The sequence below is a fragment of the Orbicella faveolata genome, unplaced genomic scaffold, assembly GCF_042242905.1.
Source record: "Orbicella faveolata isolate gen_17 unplaced genomic scaffold, um_ofav_v1 contig_14, whole genome shotgun sequence".
Classification (NCBI taxonomy): domain Eukaryota; kingdom Metazoa; phylum Cnidaria; class Anthozoa; order Scleractinia; family Merulinidae; genus Orbicella; species Orbicella faveolata.
Genome location: NW_028301541.1, coordinates 3,716,054 through 3,737,651, shown reverse-complemented (window position 1 = coordinate 3,737,651; position 21,598 = coordinate 3,716,054). Strand labels below are relative to the sequence as shown.

At 42.4% G+C, this 21,598-nt stretch overlaps 2 protein-coding genes across 3 annotated transcripts; one reads left to right on the top strand and one right to left on the bottom strand.

Moving 5' to 3' along the window:
* The first annotated feature begins 365 nt into the window (after positions 1-365).
* LOC110050368 (uncharacterized) lies at positions 366-12,120 on the top strand. Its single transcript, XM_020756286.2, has 6 exons — positions 366-2,302; positions 3,378-3,638; positions 4,787-5,154; positions 5,313-5,540; positions 7,291-8,047; positions 9,753-12,120. Exons 1-6 carry the CDS (start codon positions 716-718, stop codon positions 10,170-10,172), a joined length of 3,621 nt encoding a protein of 1,206 aa, XP_020611945.2. The 5' UTR covers positions 366-715; the 3' UTR covers positions 10,173-12,120.
* Positions 10,900-21,376, bottom strand: LOC110050373 (uncharacterized). 2 transcript variants are annotated; one of them, XM_089286193.1, is made up of 7 exons: positions 19,630-21,376; positions 17,866-18,117; positions 16,698-17,074; positions 14,707-14,937; positions 13,659-14,418; positions 12,708-13,176; positions 10,900-12,003 (listed from the first exon to the last, which is right to left on the bottom strand). In XM_089286193.1, the coding sequence occupies exons 1-7, from the start codon at positions 21,229-21,231 to the stop codon at positions 11,999-12,001; spliced, it is 3,696 nt and encodes a 1,231-aa protein (XP_089142319.1). In that variant the 5' UTR covers positions 21,232-21,376; the 3' UTR covers positions 10,900-11,998. The 2 variants fall into 2 exon arrangements, with proteins under 2 accessions (XP_089142319.1, XP_089142318.1); XM_089286192.1 differs by lacking the exon at positions 10,900-12,003 and having other exon boundaries at positions 12,697-13,176.
* Between the last annotated feature and the right edge of the window lie 222 nt (positions 21,377-21,598).

The window sequence follows — 21,598 nt, the reverse complement described above, 5'->3', positions numbered from 1 at the left end:
TACCCAACTACGAGGCCACACCCTTTCTGTTTTATTACCATTTTAGACAGAAAAGGTAACTATGAAAAATGATACCCCGTTCACGTGCCAACAACAAGGCCTCCGTTTCCCTTTTCTATGATCTTAGATTGAGTAACTCCTTTAAAATACTTACATGTCATCCGTTAAGCACGTTCAGAGTTTGATTCAGTTGGAAAGGTTGTAAAAGACCTTTCTAATAATTCAGTTTTCTCTCATTGTTTTCTAGAACCGTCTGAACCTCCGACCTGAACCTTTTATTTACTACGGCCGAATATTTATCAAATTATTTTTCTACGAATAGTAAAAATAGTGTGTATAGGTGTTTATTTGTAATGTATTATGACAGCTTTCTACGGAATAGGAGTCATGGGACAACAGAGCACATGACTAACAGCGCCTTCAAAACTGCCGATGAGCTGTCAACACCTATTCTTCGTAGAAGCAAATAAAACAATGCTGACCTGTACGCCCGCCATTGCGTGACGCTCTCGAACAAGTAAAAGATACAAGACAGGAATAATCAGAGAAAGACCGAAGACTCCAGAACGCCATAGATTTCGTAACTTCACACACGGAATCACTTAGATTAATGATATAACTTCGCATAAACTTCCAAAATCATCACTGAACAGGACTAGAGGCAAGAAGCGAAAGGAAGAAAGAAGTAATCTTCGACAACTCAAGAATCTTTACCATGTTCCTGTGTGTCTTACTAGCACTGTTGGCTTCTGGTGCTTCTTCAGTGAAGGTTCTTGTCTCCCAAAAGGACGGCGTCGATCGAGCAACTTGCCTGCGATCGTCAAATATAAGCATTCCTTGTGCATCTCTCCGTTACGCATTGCAAGTCCTAAACGATGCCGAGTTTAGCGAGGAAACCGTCTTCAAATTTCACATGCAAGACAGATACTACGATTTGCAAAATGACGTTGAGATTTTGCAATCTCGAAAGGATAGGCGCGTCTATATAACATCCGCCGAAAACTCTTACACCGTCATACGCGGTGCAAATGAGTCGTCGAGTATAACAATGGACGCCGCGTATAACATCCATGTTTCGAACATTGAGTTTCAGCAGTTTACTCCAAGATCAGCTGCTGTTGTAATGATTTGGAACTCTGACAACATCTCCTTCACAAACTGTGCATTCAAAGACAACGATCGCTCTGGTATTAACGCATTCGACAGTGGCGTAACTATGGAGGGATGCCTTTTTTTAAACAATACTTCAAATTTGCAGAAGCTTATGGTTTTAGAAAGTCATATCACTCCGAACACCATCTCCATCTCCGGGGGGGCAGGGTTTGTGTTTGAACACGCAGTTAATCTAAATCTTGTCATTAGAAACACAAACTTTACAGCTAATTCAGCTACGGTCAATGGTTCTGAGAACTTTATTCCTCTCACTTCTCCCTTCAGTCTCCCTGGGCTGAACCTTATAGGCGGTGGCTTATTCGTCGCTTTCATTGGCGAGGCGCGCTCATGTAGAGCCTCAGTGGAAGGAACTTATTTCGTTGAAAACGAAGCTACGTTTGGTGGCGGATTTTTTTATGCCACCACTAAATATGCAACAGACAATTCAATGAATGTATGGAACTCTAGCTTCGTTAAAAACAGTGCTTCGCAAGCTGGTGGCGGAATTAGTGTTACTGTTGGGGGTTCGACATCCTTTGCTAAGTTTAGTGTCACGCATTGCGTTATCAGTGAAAACTGGTCCAGAAGAGGTGGCGGCGTGAACATCTTTCTAATTAACTACCCCGTGACAATCACGCAATCGCTGATACAGTTTAAAAACGTTACCTTCGATGGAAACGGTGGTTTAGCCAGCGCCGCCGTTCGTCTAGATACAGCACTTCCCGTTGGAATCCCGATCATTGAAATGCCGGAATTTATTGACTGCAAAATACAACACCACTGCGCGACATACAGCACGTACACAAGCCCGTTTACAAGTCTAAGGGTGAACGTAAAATTCACGGGTAAAAATATTTTCAGGGAGAATCACGGTGCTGGGGCAGTGGAGTACGTACAGGGCCGCATACTTGTGAACGGGTCTCTGCAGTTCGCCCAGAACTCGGGCTCTCATGGTGGCGCTGTGTTCTTGAGCTCCAGCCAAATCATTCTGCATCCAGGGAGCGAGCTTCGTTTTGTCAAAAATTACGCCAGTGGCGTTGGTGGTGCGATTGTTGTACTAACTGGCTCAAGGTATGAGTTTATTCACGAGTATAATCCAGACTGTTTTGTGACGTACAGCGAAGACAAGACAGCTCCTTCTAAATGGAAGGTAAGTTCCTAAGGACGAAGTAGAGAAATTGGGCTGGGGGATTTGGAGGGTAGGGGCGGGGGTACTTGCCCGTTGGGTTGGGTGTACCCTAGCCTGTCGAATTTTTCAGAACATAGTATATAATTTTACACATTTCCGGCCTTTTTTTATGTTATTTCAACATTGAACCATTTTCAATGGTGTCTGTCTATGCGTATACAGGCGGTAGTCTCGAAAAAAAATCCTTTCTTACCTTAGAACAGCTTGGAAGCAAACGTGCATGTGTAAGTGCGTACAAATTATTTATCTAGAAGATGAGAAGCCATCATGACTTCTTGACCTCAGAATAATACGACATCTAGAAGACTCGTCAAAAACTCAACATGTCACAACAGAGCATTTGACGGAATGCTTGTAACTGTAGTAAGCTTCTGTCAATGCGAGACAGTGTTTAAGTGAATATATACATACAATATAGCTACGAACGGTGACTAAAAATAATACGGCATTTAGAGAAGAGACGAACATGTCACAACAAGGCATTCGAAGCGGAATACGTGTAATTTGGCCCGCGTGGAAAGCGATCCCATACGAAGATTTTTTTGTGCATTCTGGCCACGCGCAAATTAGAGCGGGAGAAAAAATCGACGGAGCGAGGGCTCGCCCCTTCCTCATCGAAATTTGTGGCTCTCGCTCTGTGCGCGGCCAGAATATTCGGAAAAAGCTCTTCGTCTGGGAACGCTCGCTACGTAGGCTTCATGTAATTGTATTAACCCTTTGAATACCAACTACGCATATGTGCGTAATTAATGGTCGTGCTCTTTGTACCACTTGTGACGTCATCAATTTAAATGTCATCAGATATTCTTGATAAGTAGATAGTAGTACTAGGCTAGGCCTAGGCCTAGGCCTAGGCACAATGGTAGCAAAACGTAGGCTTATTTAGTGTCATGACAGCTAAAAAACCTGACTAAACGGTTAAAAACGGTACTTTTGGCGAAAGTTTGGTATTCAAAGGGTTAAGCTTCTGTAAATACGATACAGCGTTTATGCGTAACTAGCGAACGGTGACCAAAATATATTTTTTTCCGACTAGGCTAAGGTGTCATTTATCCAGAACCAGGCAAAGGTCAAGGGTGCTGCCGTCTACATTTCGACATTGAGCGCATGTCTGTGGTATGAGGAATATCCATTTTACAGTGTTCACAAGGCAGTCCGCTGGAATAATGCATTTGAGTATCGCGGCAACTCTATCCACCCTGCTAAGACATTCAAGCCGTTACAGGGACCAGAATACGACATAGCAACTGATACACACCACTTTGAATACGAGGGACACAATGACACAGAAATAATGGTGGGTAACCAAACTCGTTCCCAGGGTCCTCGCTCTGCCTCGAGGTAGAGAGAAGACCCTGGGAACGAGGTTGTCCTTTAATACAAAATAAATAAGTAAATAAATAAAATAAATATACATTTATATAGCGCCTTTTTCCATTAATTGTCCATGGCGCTTTACAATACTTTAAAATGAAAATCCTAAGTTTAAAATCCTAAAATTAAAATCCTAATCCTTTAAAAACCAAAAATCCTAAATCCTAAAAGTTAAAATCCTAAGAATTAAATACGCTATATAATACAATTAGACTGCAAATAAAAAGTAAAAACCTACAAATCAAATGCACGCTTAAAAAGATAAGTCTTAAGATTAGCCTTAAAAACTGCCTCTGATGATGAAAGTCTGATCTGGAGGGGTAGTTTGTTCCAGAGCCTTGGTGCCGCCACGGAAAAAGCCCTTTCACCATACGTTTTAAGATTTGCTCTAAGCTCATCAAGCAACCTGTTCTTTGAAGATCTTAGTGTGCGACCAGAAATATTAAATCGCAGTAGGTCTCTAATGTAATCGGGGGCCAGCCCATTCAGAGCTTTGTAAGTTAACAACAATATTCAAAAGAGCTCAGATAAGAAGTAAATGACATAGTTCTAAAGCCATACCTAAATTACCTGTCCTTGACGAAAGATGATGGAGATGTTGACTCAGACGCCTCTTTGGAAATGGGTGGGGGTGGGGGTGGAGCTTGCCTTGAGATAGACAGAAAACGGGATTTAGTTAAGTTAAAGGTGGGATTTAATATAATTACTTTTGGTACATGGGTAAGCTGAAAATCAGTGATTCATCATTTCTATCACTGGTGGTAGAGAAAGCCTTGTTTTAATTAGCGAAAACGCGCTATCGTTTACTGTTGGGTGGAAACTAAAATCCCATACAAACCTCTTCGGATACTGATAACATTGTTAACAATTTCACTATGAAGCGTATTCGTGTTAATTCGCCCACCTCCTGCCTTCCTCCTCCTCTGTTTTAAGAGACAGGGTGATAGAAATCTCTCTTAGCGCACTTGACCCAAGAAATTTTGAAAATCGTGTTATGCGCGCGAGACATTTGCTTGCGTCAAAGGTTTTAATATTGTAGTTAAGACACTTTTCTTTTCCCTCTGCTTGCAGGTCTCGCCTGGTGAAGATATCTCGCTCAACATCCAAGGTTACGATGAACTCAACCACACAATATTCACCATCGCGACTTTGACCGAAGTGGGTGTGTCTGACGGAACCCCCAAACTTCGCCTAGATAACATCATGCACTTGTTATCGCCTGTCACAAATCAGTCTTTCCCCTTCACGTACCGCCTGGCAAATGAAACTCTGTACAAAGAGATCAAGAACAACACCGTCCATCACTTTCAGCTGGAGGATGTGTTCTCCACACTGAAGAACAGATACTCGTTTAAAATCACCGCCATTCCGTGCCGACCAGGATTCAAGTTTGAAAACACAAAATGTATCTGTGATAAAAAGATCGAGGGAGTGTTAAGGTGACGCCTTATTCCTAAGCTCAAAGCATAAATTCTCCTTACCGATTTCCATACATTTCTTTTAGTGCTCGTTTTGAGATTTTGGTGGCACATCATGTACCTTTAGCTTCCCAGCAGTATAATTCTTTGATTAACTATGTTATTCCCTCTACTCACAGATGTAATGAAAATGCGCGAACAGTGTATTTGAAGGAGGGGCACTGGGGAGGAGAAGTCAATGGTCGCTTGGTAACGTACTACTGTCCACCAAACTACTGTCGTTGCGTGACTGAAGGAGACTTACCCGGATGTATATTCAACCCAGATCATATTGATGATCAGTGTGACCATAACCGAACAGGGGTACTCTGTGGCAAATGTAAACACGGGCTCACTGTAGGATTAAGGTTGGTACAAAACATATTTTTTTATAACATTTACTCCTACAGTGATTTCTTATCGAAAAGTAATTGGTTTTGCATCAACTACGCGACAGGATTGGTTTAAAAATTCGCGCCGCTTTTTCATCCAATCAGAATTAAAACCAAAACCAATCGTGACTCGCTCACGCACGTTTTCCCGCGCTTTGCGTCAGCTACATGTAATAACTTCGAGTTTTGATTGGTTCACTGGATTGTCCGTGTCTTTTGTGATTGGCTAAAGTGATTACTTTGGTTTTGGTTTTACGACGCTCAATTGAAAACTACTCTATAGAACTAAGAGCAAAGTTACCAGTCTGGCCAAGCAAATACATTTGGTTTTCGTTTTGGTTTTAATTTTGACTGGTTAGAGCGTAGTCTCGCACTCATTGAGTTTTGATTGGTTCACTGGACTTTCTATGCCACTTTTTCATTGGCCAGAGAGATAACTTTAGTTTTATGTCCATGACACTTAGTTGAAAACCTCTAGGAAGTTGTGTGTTAAGCATGGGAACGCATTTTGTGTACGTACGGAAGATAACATACTTCACGTAACGTAGTGAAAGCCGAATAGGGCGTTTTTACTTGCTTCTGAAAATGTGATAGTCCTTCTATTCGTAATACTTAACTGGAGCTTAAGAATTCTTTAAATATGCCTGTCAGCTATTGCTTGTAGGACGTTTCTTTCACACAAATCAACCAAGTAGTGGCATGAAGTCCTGAAGTCCATCATCGTGCGAAAAATCGCTCGTCCGTTCCGAAGTCGCTCCCTGTCACTCGCGTCTGACGGGAATGAGGGCAGTGGGAGCGAACGACCTCAAACCGTTTGAGAACCAGGCATTATCTCCTTTACTTACAGTGGAGCTCCATTAATAGGGTCACCAACAGGCCATGAAAATTTGGCAGTATTAGCGGGATGGCCGTATCAACGGGTTAGGGTCAAATTTCATGGCTGGTCTGTTTTTAGTGACTTTCGTGACAGATTTATCAAAATTGCACTTTTAAAGATCTGGCCGCAGTTGTTCGAAGGCTGGATGTTAACAAAAGAACCACGTTATCCGCTGGATAGTGATTTATCCGGTGTTATCCACCTTTCGAACAACCCGGGTCTGTTCTTTAATAATCATCCGGAATGCAGATATAAAAATATAGAAACTTCAATGAACATAACTGGTTCCAGTGGCCTTATTAAAAGGAACATATACAGGTCGGGATTTCAGAGTATGGCTGTTAGCTATATATAGCCGTATTAACGGAGTGGCCACCTTAACAGGATTTTCTTTAAAAGATGTATGGGCGTTTCGCCGGGACAAAAATAAAAGTAGTCGTAATAACGAGGTGACTGTATTCACGAGTTGACCGGAAGGCGGGGTTCCACTGTATTAATTTTAGGAGGAGCGGTGGCCTCATGGTCAGTGCGCTCGACTCCGGAGCGAGCGGACGGGGTTCGAGCCCTGGCTAGGGATATTGTGTTGTGTTCTTGGGCAAGACACTTTACTCTCACAGTGCCTCTCTCCACCTAGGTGTATAAATGGGTACCGGCGAATTTAATGTTGTGGGTAACCCTGCGATGGACTAGCATCCTATCCAGGGGGAGGGGGGGGGGGAGTACAAATACTCCTGGTAGCTTCATGCTACTGAAACCGGGATAAGCTCCAGGCTGATGAGCCACTTGGCTCGTATGTAGACTTTATCCTTACCTGCTTTGTTTGATATCGATTTTGAAATTCTCTTTTAGATCGGACGAGTGTCTGGAATGTGACAGCAGTGTTTGGATAATCGCCATTGCTGTCATCTTCGTGGTCGTAGTGTGCGTCGTCATCATCATACTCAATCCCAGCATGTCTAGCGAACTTCGAGGGCCCCTGTTTTTCTTCCAAGTACTCCCCTTTGTCTTCGAACCGAACAGCGTTGTCGGGAAAACATTGTTTGTTGGCAACACACTGAATTTTGGCAGTCCCTTCGTATATTTTTTACACGTTTGCATCATAAAGGGGATGACCAATTTGTATGCGGTTGCCATTGGTTACCTGATGCCCTTTGTGATCCTTTTAGTCTTTCTAATATCTTACGTACTGAGTGCAAACTTTTATCTCGTGAGATTCAAACTGCGCAAGCACTCCAGCCTCCAGTCGTTCTGGCTTATGACACTGTTTGTTTATAACTATCTCGTTGTCACCACCTTCATGCTGTTACACTGTCCCAGGGTTGGTGGAAAACTTGTCTTTTTTTACGACGGGAATGTAGAGTGTTTCAAAGGGGAGCATTTAGCAATGTCTTTTCTGGCCGTCTCTGTGCTCGTTGGCCTGATTGTTCCTCTGCCCGTTATTGTACTTGTCCTGACCAAAGGTTACTGGAGGGTTGATCCACAGTATGTTAACACGCTGATTAATGGTCTGCGCCCACACTGTCGGTGGTGGTGGTCAGTGGATATGCTGAGAAGAGTAGTGCTGATGGCCACTTACTCGTTCATTCCCCATTGGTTTACGAAACAGGTGAGCGTGTCGGAAACGTCTTGTTAGCATGTTGCGTGACAAATAGGGCGTGGCGATTTCACATTGATGTAAACTGAGCCAGTAGATAAGAATTAACAATTACCGGAAATTCATGTGTGACCAAACTAAGATAGCTAATACAAGAATAGGATCGAGTAGAATTACGGACAGTTCGAGAATTGTACTTGATGTGATTAAATGGTGACTGTGTGATTAAAATACTTCTAAGACATCTTGTGACTTTTGGAGAGCACTAAAGTAGAGGGGACATTCTCCAAAAGCGAGGTTCGCATTTACAACTAACTTAAGAGGACAGCAGTTGTATTTACAATTTCATTTGTGCAAGTTTTCGTATAAGCACACAAAATTTTCACTTAAAACTACAATCTTGGTCAGAATAAAGTAAGAAATAAAACCACCCCTCCCCCCGAATCAATGATGAACTGGCGCTAAACCGAAAACGAGCCATTTCTTCTATCACTGAAATGGGGGATGGGTGGTCTTAATTTTTCATTTGATATGTCCAAGATTTTAGCTCATTATAACTTTATGAAAACGAAGAAAAATGCTCCGAGTGAGTATTTCATGAATGAAATAAAAATCGTTCTTTTCTCGCTTTCATGTACTCGTGGAGTCACGATCATCATCGTCTAGATAATGATGTATTTTTTGATCATGTGCGCGGAACGAAAAAAAGAACTGTTGTATCAGACGAGATTCGAAAACACCGCTCGCGCACTAACCACTGAGCTTCGGATAGACTCATGTTAACTAGGATCATAGGTGACACGCGTCCTTGATACTCCTCAGTATGAATGCATGTTGAGGAATGAAGAAACAAGGTAAATTTGGCCATCTTTCTTCTTTTATCACAATCATCGTCTTGCCAGTTTGTAAGGTGTTTTTCCTCAATTCCCGTAATATTTCAAGATAATTCAAGTTGTTCCCTTTAAACGTATGGTGAATAAAAATATGCACTATTTCAAGTAACCAAATAAGGGGATTGTGAGTTCCACAAAGTTGTCTTCACAACGTTTTACCAAACGTCAGTAACTGTATGCAAGACTTTTAGCGAGAACTTGCTCGTTGTAAGCTTCACATCATCTTGTTGCTATAGCAACGAGATGTAATACTACTTATTATATGTCTCAGTTACTACGCATGTTGTGATTGGTCTACTTAGCGAGCCGTATTGTGCTGTACGGTCTTTTAAAATGTAAATCTGTTTTTTTTTTTTTGGCTAAATGTTTCATGATTTATCGTCAAGTGTTCGTAACTTTTATAGCAGGTGAAAGTTTAAAACTTTCTTTTACTTTAAATCTTTTATTAAAACGTGCTAACAAGTTAACAACGATTTCAAATTGACTCGTTTTGCTTTCGAGATGCGTCTGAAATTTGAAGCCGTTCAGCGTGAATAGAAATCGTTGCCGAACCCTTTAGACACACAGTATAATGAATATCTTACTAACCTCGTCTTCTCGGTCCGTACTGTAAGTTACGGATCATTCGATTTATGGCCCAAGCGCAACGGTCCATAAATCGAAGGGAAAAAACTAGGTCTTTAACTTACAGTAAGGACGTCGAACTTGGTTAGTGAGAGGTATTTAGTACGTGACTGGCAAAAACCGAAACTGCGGTTTTATTCATAGCCATAAAGTACATCGTATATGTGAAATGGAATATAACTAAATTTGATTTCTCTTAGGTTATCACGATCTTAGTGTGCGCGCTGATCCTGGCAGTTCACAGCATATTCCAACCATACAGAAAGACACGAGTCAATGTGGTGGAGTCTCTGTACCTTTACATACTGTGTGTGATAGCCATACTACAAGTACTGCAGGACTCTAACAGCATTACAGACATCGTCTGCTCAGTGCTGTTGATTGTAGCTACGCTTCACGCAGGCGCCCTGACTGTGTACAAAGCAGTGGTATTCTTCGAGAGAAAGTTCAGGTGCGCATGTCCGAAGCGGTGTCCCAAGAGGCGGACTTATGGATCGATGGCATACACAGCTATCGACAAATCTGTTGACCCGGCGCAGAAAGAGCGCAAAGACATTTTTAACACAATATTTAGTACATCTGAAGACAGTGAGGACGGTTTTGGTAATTACAGTAGTTAGAATTTTAACCGATTGAGGGAGTGAAAAATGAGGGTACACTTGGCCGTGACAGTCATCTAGGCTTTCGCTCTGTAGGCTCGTCACGCAATCTCCTTCTTCCCCGCGGGAGAGGAGGATTGCGTGACAAGCCCAGCGAGCGTCTGAGCCCGGGGGGAGAGAGAGGAGGGGAGGGGCACTGCCAGAAAAATTGGGTGGAGGTGTGCGGCCCACTTCCCAAAACCCTTATCCTATTTATGACCGAAATCTGCGTTTTTGCCTAACCTGTTAATGACCTGACCAAAACTTCGGTACCCTATTTATTGCCTGACCCTTAAATCAATAACCCTGTTTCAGACCTGCCTTATAATTAGTTCCCTAGTTCAGACCAATGTTAAGCATAATTTGTGAAGGGCTTCTTTTGATGGTCTTTTCGATAATGATGAAAAAGTAGCTTCTCTTTAAAAACATACTCACATCAAGACTAGAAGGCAAAAGCCATACCCTATTTATTACCAAAATCGCAAAAACGATACAGGTACCCTACTTAGGACCAAAACGGCTAAAAACCCATACCCTTTGGGGCCGCACATACCTATTTAGCCCATCGAAGGGAGTAGCCCCCGGACGTCCGAGTAGGAGGCTAGCCGTAATCAGACCTACGATTGTAATAGGTGAGACAAAACTAACAAAGTGAGAACGAGAAGGAACCAACAGAAACGAAGGAAAGAGGCAATGAGGGAACAGTAGATGTGATCCAATAGTTACAAACATATTTTTACTGAGCGCTGATAAAGAAGTAGAACATTACTTATTCGATGTTTACATTAAAGAACATACTATTACAAAAACTTCGAGGTCCCGTCCACACTACACCAGAGAAATTTGAAAACGCAGCTTTGTTTCTACAGTAAAGCCTACCGTTCACACTAATCCGTCACGAAAATGGAGCTTTTCGAAAATGCTCTTCAAATCGGAGGGATTTCAAAACGCCGTCTTTTTGTTTTAGTGTAGACAGAAGACATTTTGAAAACTGACCCTTTTCGAAAACGATGGCGTCACGACAATCAACTAATCCAAAATGACCGGTGATTGTTGCGTTTTCAGCTTTCTTCCGCGTAGTGTGAACGCAAAACATTTGATGCGTTTTCGGAGTGAAACCTCCGTTTTCAAATTTCTCCGGCGTAGTGTGGACAAGGCCTGTATAAATTTGGGGTATATATCATCTTAGTGATTTAGTGTTCACGCGAGAATTCGAGAATCTCACTAACACCTGGTACAATCTACGATTTCTGGCGTTTCGGATCACTGGAAAAAATATTCCAGCTGGTCGTTGAGATCATATGGATACCACTCTCTAGAGATTGTAGTGACCGTTGCTATGATACGTTTAACAGGATGAACGGTCAGGCCGTCTCGGGCAGTTTTATATTCTGTAGCAATCGTGGTGATCATATGGAAAGAGAACGGGAGGCCTCGTCTTTGTGTGCAGTGATTTTCTTGCTTTTTGCACTCCCCAAGTAACCGAGCGCCTGGTTTTAATGAACGATATATTCTATATTTATTGCAAAGCAGTTAAAGCATTTCCGCATTGCGAATTTGCAAATGTAAAGGACTGGCTTATCGACACGATAAATAAAAAATTCTTCTTGGCGCGTGTTAAAACATCATAGCGCACTAACAATGATTAATATATGGAAGGATAAAAACGTTGTTTGGCGTGTTTTGAGTCTAAGTTTCATTCTATCCTACTTAGTAGCCAGCTATCTATCATGTCCAACAACCATTCCCGGTTCTGGTTACTTTCTGTTGCTATTAACCTTTGGATAGTCTGACGCACTGTGCTGATCTCAACCTAGGAAATAAATAAAACCAAGTAGAAAGCTTCAGACAGGGCATGAAAATCAGTAGAACTCGACTACACTCTATCTTTGGTTTAATAAATGAGACTCGCTAAATGAGAGGAAGTAGAGGCGCGGTGGCCTCATGGTTAGTGCGTTCGACTCCGGATCCGAGTCTGAGCCCTGGCCGGGGGGCATTGTGTTGTGTTCTAGGGTATATGGAGAGGAGTTGCATAAATGTTGTATTCACTACCCGAATACACACGGGTCATAGAAATGTTAATTAAGGAGCGTATAAGGAGCGTATAGAATGGTAGAGGAAAACAATGTTCAATAACCCTTACGATCCGAAATGTTGATTTCGGAATTGTTATATGCCCGTAGCGGTAAGGGTCGGGTAGGGTGGGCAGGCACGGAGGGGGCAGAGGGAGGGGGCAGGGGGGTGTACAGACACCTAAGCCTTGTAAGCTGGCAGTCTGTTTTTCTTTCGAAATTTAGCAGGAATTATGAGGCGAGACACTTCAGCCTTATGGGGAATGGGACTAGACATGGGCTCGGTACGCGCGTCTCGCCTTTCTTGTCTCGCCTTCTTCCCTACTCGACATCGGTAATACCGCCCTTTTGCGTTTGCGATGGATAAACACCCTTCTAAGTGACCCTCAGAGAAAAAAACCGGCTGCCAGCAGACTATGTAAGGAGCTTACTCGTTAGCACTGACCTGCATGTTCCCAGCTTTCCTCGGATGAGTCAGATGTTGTCAACTTCGTTTCGGGAGGGCGGGAAGATGAGACGTCCTGGGAACGACGTTGAAATATTATGTTCAGATTGCTCCTCCGTCTTTGGGTCTCAATTGACAGGCTTGAGTCGGTTGCCGTGCTCTCTATTTCGTCATACCCTCGACGCCTTCTCGATCTGTTAGACCGCAGGCATGCGCAGTGAAAACGATTGCGAAAAAAGTGGGTAGCTTTATAAATAAAAACAACAAGCGTGTGAAATGCCAAGATGACCACCAGAACTGCTATTAATACACCCAATTTAGCTTGCCTATCCTCGGTAATTTGCACGATTGCCAATGTGCACAGAACCAACAGATAAACGGACTCCGCGAGGTTAGCACGAGCGCTTAAGTAAGGGTGACAGTAATTATGAACGGCCAAGATTATAACGCACTCGAAGATAATCAGGATCTAGGGAAGAAACGAAGTAAAAAACGTTACCTCACTGAAGCCCTACACAGTGATTATAAGAAATCTAAGTTCACATTGTAGTGGCCTCAGCTCGTGGTTAGTGCGCTCGCCACCGGATCGAGCGGTCTGGGCTCCAGCCCTGGTCGGGGACATGGTGTTGTGTTCTTGGGCAAGACACTCTACTCTCACAGTGCCTCTCTCCACCCTGGTATATAATTGGGTAACAGCGAACGTAATACTGGAGGGGTAGCCCTGCGATGGACTAGCATCCCATCCAGTGGAGATATGGAGATATGCGCCGGCCTAATGGCTCACTTGGGTCGTATGCAGACTATTAAGTTCACACTGTATTTTAAAGTGAACAAGTCTATAAATGAGTTTATTCATTTCTATTTACTAGGTTCATCTGCATGTACAACTCCAAAATCGCGGTCTTGACCCTTTTTTTTAAACAACCCGGTCCCTGATTTTCTTTGCCTTACCTTTTTTGTTTTCCGGTCTACATCCGCGAGGCGACAAGTGGCTACCAGGAGTAGTCTACGACACAAGTCCACTGTCCACCACCAACAGCACTCGGGGCGCAAGCCGCTTCTCAGTGTATTTGCATATTGAGGATCAACCCTCCAGTAGCCTTTGGTTAACAGAAACACCATGATTGGCGGAGGGATCGCCAGTAACACAAGCACGAGAATAGCGATTACTGCTATTGGTAGATGCTGACCGTGGAAACATTCTATCGTGCCGTCATAAAAAAACACGTGTTTATCATCAACCTTACGGCAAAACAAGATGAAAAGGGACGTTTCCACGAAGTAGTTGTAAATAAAGACAAGGAGAAGCCAAAATGACCGCAGCATCGAGTTTGGACGAAAGTTAAATTTCAGGCAATAATTGGCGCTTAACACGTAGGCCAACAAGAAGATCGAAAGAGCGAGGACTGGACTTGCGTATCCAAAAGCGATGGCGTAAAGGTTATTTATTCCTTTTATGACACATGTCTTAGGGAGATAGATCAACGGACCTCCAAAGTTGAAGAGATCTGCTGAAAGGAAAACATGTCCTCCTAAGAGGCTGACGGGATCGAAAATGTAGGGGAGTACTTGAAAGAAAAACAGGGGTCCTCTTAACTCGCTAGATATGCCGGGATTGAGCCAGATGACTAGAATACACATGGAGATCACAACAATGATGACAACAGGCAACAGCCATCCGGTTTTGGGGCAATCAATGCACTCAGACCACCTAAGAAAGTAAAAGTGATCATTAGTAATATTGAGTTGGTGTTGACCATGAATTCGGTCTTAACAAACGCTATTGAAAAAAATTCTTCGTGGCCAACTAAGTCAACTAAGTCAGTATGACCACTGAGCAAAAACAAGAAACTTAGACAGTGGTTAAAGTTTCTTGTTCCTAAAATCGATTTTTTAGGTTATCAGCCTTGCTTAAGTTCCTTTTTCATTTACCCTGGTGTCCGTCAGTTAAGCGAAAGCTGATTGTCATTACAGATAAGGTTGAGATTAACAATGATACCTTAACCCAACACTGGTACTCCCGGAGCATTTTCCACATAGCCATCCCTCACGATTTTTAGAACACTGTCCATCACTGTTGTCTGGGTCAAATAAACACCCTCGTAAGTTACCGGGTGCACGAGTACAATTACAGTATTCATATGGACAGGTGTATGTGACCAAGGTACCGTCGCTTGTGATGCCAGCCCAGTACCCTTCCTCCAGGTAGAGAATTCCATCATTTCTACAGCTGTTGTGTTAAGAACAAACATTTAAGGTTACCGTATACCTTTTTGAGGTGTCTCGCGTCCAAGCGGTGTAGCGCGTCAAGTTTAAACTGTAAATACCTAAACCCAAATCAAAGCTTATAGAACTGGCTAGCACACATCATCGAGAACTTTGGAATAAAATGAATTGTCGAATTCGTTACGACCTCTAAATGTGAAAAGCATTTATTTGATTTAGGGGTTTGGGTATCTACAGTTTAAACCGGACGCGCTGCATCGCTTGGACGTGGGACACCTCTCAAGGTACACGGTAACCTTAAGATGGAACGACATGTGCGAGAGCAGATGCAGTTAGTTGCCTTTGACCAAGGCGAGCCCCTTATGTAGAAACGACCGATTTTAATGGTGTTTTGTTCATGTCTACCAAAACAAAGTCGAGGTCATGTAGCCTACATCTGGAGCGAACAAGTTGAATTGATTATCATTTTACTCCCATGACAAGATTGTTAAAGAATAACTCGCCCACGTCGAGGTGAAAATGTGAGCGGCCCAGACGGATAAATATAGCCTAGTTGTTAGGCTCGTTTTTTGCCGCTGTCTCGGGTCCGGCCGCGTAGAGGATCGTCGGCTCCTCCCCGGAACAGCGACCGGTAATTGAGCCTGTATAACTAATCAGATTGCGCAATTCAGTTCACGTGAGATGTCGAGTTTTTAACCGTATGTTTCATATGGAAAATATGGACAAAATAACCCGGACGCTTTGTACGAGTTTTGACAGCTAATAATAATAATAATAATAATAATAATAATAATAATAATAATAATAATAATAATAATAATAATAATTAGTATAGGCAATCATACGGTTTCGAGTTCAATTTGGAATTAATTTGCACGAGCGAGTTTTTCAAAAAGCTGAAATTGGACGAGCCGCTTCGGCGAGTGTAATTTCAGCTTTTTGAAAAACTCACAAGTGCAAATTAACTCCAAATTGAACGAGAAAAACCGTATGATTACTTATTAATAATATAAACATGAAAAAATTCACGCGGAGGAAGTGCTGGAAGATCTTTCTTGAAGCCATTTTTTCTCATTTGAGAAAACATTTTTCAAAGTTTCAGCACAAAATTTTCGTCATCATTTTACGTGATATCATTTTCCTGGAAAAGTTCCTATTTTCTTTCAGTCAATCATAATCCAGAATTTCGATGTGTAATTTGCACTGGTGTTACACTTTTTGCACTGATGTTACACTTTTTGCGCTGGTGTTACACTTGAACTGCACTGCTCTTAGCCAATCAGAATCGAGTAATTTTTTCATGTGTATTATTATTATTATTATTATTATTATTATTATTATTATTATTATTATTATTATTATTATCATTACTAATCTATTTCTAGCGCATTACTTTATGCTATGAGTAAATATGCCGGCCTTGCATGGATTTCTAGGAGACTGGGCGTGGATTGGAAAGGTGGGAGAGGATATTGCACGGAAATTTAATTGGCCCCATGGCAAGACGCAACTCAGTTTGACTTGCTCTGAGTTTCGGTAATCACTAAGCTAAGATCCCTACCCCGGGGAAGGAATCCCACACAGAAAGCACAGGGGTGTTCGTCGCAAATTTGAAAAAGAAACCCTTAAAGGCACCGCGAAAGCTTCTGCCGTGGGACTTGAGGTTGAACACTCTTAGAGGCACCAAACCCTCTTGTTTAAGTCTAAATGGCACGACGATTCCCGTACTCTTTATCTGGGAATTCCCCCTCCCGAGATCCCTACCTCAAAATGCCAGGCTGTTTATTGCATTCGCAAACTTTGCTTTCCGGGGAGTAATGAAAACCTGGACGACACTCCTGTAGCTCTAGTTCAAAGAAAAACTGGTTCTCCAACGTAGACAAGATATCGCTAATCTGAATCTTGCGCTTTTCCTTGTCTTTTCTGTGGTGTATCTCGTTGTATAATTTCTCAGGAGCGTAGAAAGAAAACTGAACAGTATTTGAACTGTTATGCTTAAGCAAATAATTCATGTGTAGTAGCTGGAGCTTCGAGGTTCTTTTTACGTTGTCAGCTTCTGATAGGAAAGCAAGGGTGGTAGTGAGGTGTCCTAGTTCATCAACAGCGAGCAGATTTAGAGGAAAGGTTTGGCCAGGAGCGAGCTGTAACAGAGTTATAATAGAGACCACAAAAGAAGCCATGTTTAGGTGATTTTGTTAGCATATATGCTAGGGTTGTAGTCACAACGAAGAACTTAGAGATATAACTTAAAAAAAAAAAACTGAAAAAAACTTGAAGGGCCATGCCGTCATACTATGATCACTTCTATTTGTAGACGGGTGTGAATGGCAATGTCGTACTCAGATCAACACAAAGCCGCTTCCGTAACACCATAAAAAATAAGCGAGTTGTTCTTCTGTACAAAATTCCTGGGAGCGAAGAGCTTTACTGTGATTCCGGAGGCTCCTGCTGTGATTATAATAAGGATGAAACAAATGAACGAAAGAACGAACTAACAACGACAGCAGGCGGACAGACAGTGAGACAGACAGACAAACAGGTAGACAGACAGACAAACAGACAGAGAGGCCGGCAGATAGATAGATAGATAGACTGGTAGAGTGAAAGAACAGAAGGACGAGCGAACGAATGAACCAACGAACAGAGAAAGCAAGGAAACAAAGCAGGTAACGAACGAATGGATCCTTATCAACAAACGAAAAAGATGAGAAAAAGTGAATGACGAAACGAGAGAGAGGAGAACGCAGCCTCGTTCCCATGGCCTTCTCCCCTACTTTGGTGAAGGGAAAGGCCATATAAACGAGGTTTGAACGAACGAAGAAGAGATCAGAACGCATCTGTGAATGTAAAAACGAAAGAAAAGAAAGTGGATATTAGAATGTTAGACGACCAAACTAATAAAGAGAACTGACGGAAGCTTCCAAGGCCATACCTTTACAGTAGAATTATCTCTTGTAGAGTATAAGTGAAAATCTTTGGTGTCCGTGGCAATATCGTACTCTGATCCATTGTTAGCTTCCATAGACAAAAAGTTGTTCCTGTACACAAAATTACTGGACCAGCGAAGAGCTTCACTGTAGTTATAATAAGGAAACTCCTCTGTCCACACACAACTCTGAAGAGATGACACATAAATTGCGGCTCCTCTCAGCATACTGATATTCTCGATGAAGGATATGTTGGTCTGAAAAATAAAAATATTTACGGTTGTAAAATACTGGAATCGTGCATGTATAAATGGAAGGAATGTTTTAGGGTTGTGCTGTTGATCCCAGACGTCTGCTGAAATGGCTTTTTTCAGGCACCGTTGGTTTTAACCGTGGTTTCAAAAAAAGTGATCACGTGATGACAAACATCTTTTGGCCACAGTTTGCAGCACAGCTGTTGCAAATTTTTCAAAAGTAGCAAGTTTCCATGCGATGGATTTTGCACCTTTCGTGTCGAACTCTTCTCTGCAATATAACTTAAATTGATCTTGCTAGAAAGTGCGAAACTCAACAAACTTGCAGACAAACTGTGAAGCATCTTCCCCGACGGCAGGAGATTCACTCAACACACGATCATGAAATTCGTCATCGTGTGATCACTTTTTTGAATCCGTAAATGCAACTAAAGGTCCTTGCAACGGCCTGAAAATAAGCCATTTCAACAGACGTCTGGATCAATAGTAACTGTATTACAAATTGTCGCTATGACAATTTTACGGCGAGTACGATTGAGCGAATTCTAAAATTTTTCCCATGCCATGGAAAATAGAGCCAGTCAGGGAGTTAATACATAGATGTTGCCATGCCTAAAAGCGGAGCTCCTGATTACAATAAAATAGTCTGGCTCGAGCCTGCGATCCAATCGAAACACCAGTACCTGGGCAGCGGTCAACTTAAAAAACAAGTGTCTTCTATGTGCTCTAAACTTGAGCCCACCATACACCTTATTCCCAAATGGCAGCCAGTTTATTATTCTTTTGTTTACATGGTAATTAGCCCTCTTTGCCTCGTCAACATGTACAAAATACAAAAGAATTTTAAAGTGAAAGTAAGGCAAAGAGGGCTGATTAACATGCAGACAAAAGAATAATAAATTGGTCGCCATTTTGGAATAAGGTGTATATAGTCACGTGATGCTGGTCAGCGGATACCTTGTTTTGTCAAATGCCAATCAACCATAACATAGATGTCCGATATCTAAGATGTACGCTGTAAACCAAGATTGTATGCTTCGATCGACCTTTTAGGGGTATTAGTTGGAGTATGGCCGCCGCCGCCGCCGTCGTCGTGCATGGTATCCCAAGAGAAACCGTTGCATGAATGGTATTGCTAGAATACTAGCGCTAACATGGAATGGCAGAACAAATACCTAAGGAGGCAACTGGACACTGCACGTTAGCGAGGCTAAGGCAGTGCTCTATGGGAAACTGAACTCACCAAAGGCAGAACAAAGGAAAAAAACTGGCGCAATATTGAGAGGAAAGACCGAACTGCAAAGTCTGTTTATACCGACATTGTTTTGCGTGGCACTGCGACTTATTGTTGCAAAAATATTATCCATTTTTTCTTTGTAACATTACGCCAAATAATTTCAACATTTGTCCACTACATGAAGAAGTGTGGCAGGTTCCCACGTCAAATACGACGATAAAACGACTTTGATGACTTAGTTATGGAAGGGACTAATACAGTCCACCAGTAACTCTTACCTTCCATTTGGATGGTGGCAAGTTTGCTTCGCTGTATGCCAAAAAACAGTTGGGATTGTACCTTTGTATTAGCTCGTTCATCGTGTGCTCAAACACACAAATGGCTCCACCCAGACCCCTCGCTTTATTTCCAAAGAACATCAGCTCACTGTCAGGGTAAAGAATAATCTGACTTGATTCCAAACGCACTGCGCCTCCACTCGAACCAGTGTTGTTGGTAAAAACCAACTGTTCTTGAACGTTTATAACACAATCCTGAAACCCGGCGGCACCACCTCCGTTGTTGCGCATAAAAACATTTCTTCCTCTAAACATCACATTAACCCGTTGACAGGTGAAAGGGCTGGTGCGCGCGAAACTTGACATCTTATGGTCTGCTATGGTGCAATTGATAAACTCCGGGGTCACATCTATCCGTCTGGCGTATGGTAGAGCCGTCGTGAAGCGAATAGCCGTACTTGCATTACCAAAGTTGTTACTAATCACAACAGTGTCAAAGCGTAACACAGAGTCGGTTGATTTTTCATTGTTGTTCATTAAGAAGACATTCATCCCGGCGCCTCTCTTAGACTGGTTTTCGCTGACTGTGCAGTTTTTGAAGAAGGTGGTGATACTTGACGCACTGTCCCAGCGGGCGAACATTAATCCTCCTCCCGCTTGCACAGCCATGTTCCTTGAAAATGTTGAGTTGGTTATGGAGACATTGTTTCGTGACGTCATGTTTGAGTCAGAAAAATAAACACCTCCTCCAAATGTTGCCGAATTGTTTGAAAAAATGGTGTCTTGTATCACTACTCGGCAGCCACTGGCATTGTGTAGAAACATGATCAGAAGACCGCCGCCGTATACATAAGCACAGTTACACATGGATCGGTCAGCACCAGGCCCTCCGAAATCTCTTGAATTATTCGTTGCGACAGAATTTGATGTAAACTTGGAATTTCGGATTATTAAAGATAGAGAAACGACGTCACGAAAAAAGAAACGCGCGCCTCCACCGGGGGTTGGATTAGTCTGATGATTGGGTGTGTTATTCAAGAAATGACAGCTGTCAATTACAACCCCGCTGTCAAAGCCACATATCCCAGCCTGTTTGTTATCTTTAAACACGCAGTTCGTGAAGTTTATTTCCACAGAGTTCCATATGACCACTGCAGCATCGGAGCGAGGGCCACAGTTTTCGAATTCAAGGTTTACAAAGTTGATGTTTCTTGTTTTATTGGCGGGATAAAGGCGTGATCCTACGTCAAATCCTGCAGAGATGTTCATGCAATGAATAGTAGATCCAGTTAGGTGATATGATTTCAGAATAATATTTTTGTCTGGACTCGTCTGAATGATATTGACGCGTTGCTCTAAGTCATAAACTTGATCCTCGATTGAAAAAATAAAGTCTGTGTCATTGCTGTCCTTGATTGCATCCAGAGCGAATGTTATCGTTTTACACGGCGTTGTTGCGTTACGAACCAAGCAAGACGAGTTGTCATACCCGGTGTTTTTTGAAACTCTGATCACAACAGCTGTACATGTCGATTCGAAACCGATGAAAACCCAAAGCAAATGTAACAGGAAGCAGACGGTATTCAAGTTGTACCTTTGCATTGCTGTTCAAAATCGTCTTAATGTCGCAAACAGGGACTTATACGTTCCGCGTTAACGGTAAAATAAAAGCTTTTGAAAGCTGATTTGATTTCATAGAAATGCTACCAAATGATATGGTATGAAAAGTTACACAACTCGTGACAAACGTTCATTGAAACTTTAAAATACATTCTGAAAATGAATCTCGTGATCAAGTGGCCGGGTTTTCACGAGATTCACCTGAAGCCCATCTCATGTTTTGCCTCCTACTCGTCACGCGATCACGAAACGATTGGGCGAAAAGATTGCTTGACGAGCCAGTGGGACAGCTGCGTGGGAGCTATACTGAGTCATATGCTCATTATCTTCCCAGGATGAGCCGTCTTAT

Coding starts and splice junctions, on each gene's coding strand:
- LOC110050373 (XM_089286192.1), bottom strand. CDS start 21,231: ATGCAAAGGTACAACTTGAATACCGTCTGCTTCCTGTTACATTTGCTT. Junction 14,938..16,697: donor AAACAGCCTGGCATTTTGAG/GTAGGGATCTCG, acceptor TTAACACAACAG/CTGTAGAAATGATGGAATTC. Junction 13,177..13,658: donor TAGACCGGAAAACAAAAAAG/GTAAGGCAAAGA, acceptor TTTCTTCCCTAG/ATCCTGATTATCTTCGAGTG.
- LOC110050368 (XM_020756286.2), top strand. CDS start 716: ATGTTCCTGTGTGTCTTACTAGCACTGTTGGCTTCTGGTGCTTCTTCA. Junction 3,639..4,786: donor ACAATGACACAGAAATAATG/GTGGGTAACCAA, acceptor CTCTGCTTGCAG/GTCTCGCCTGGTGAAGATAT. Junction 5,155..5,312: donor AAGATCGAGGGAGTGTTAAG/GTGACGCCTTAT, acceptor CTCTACTCACAG/ATGTAATGAAAATGCGCGAA.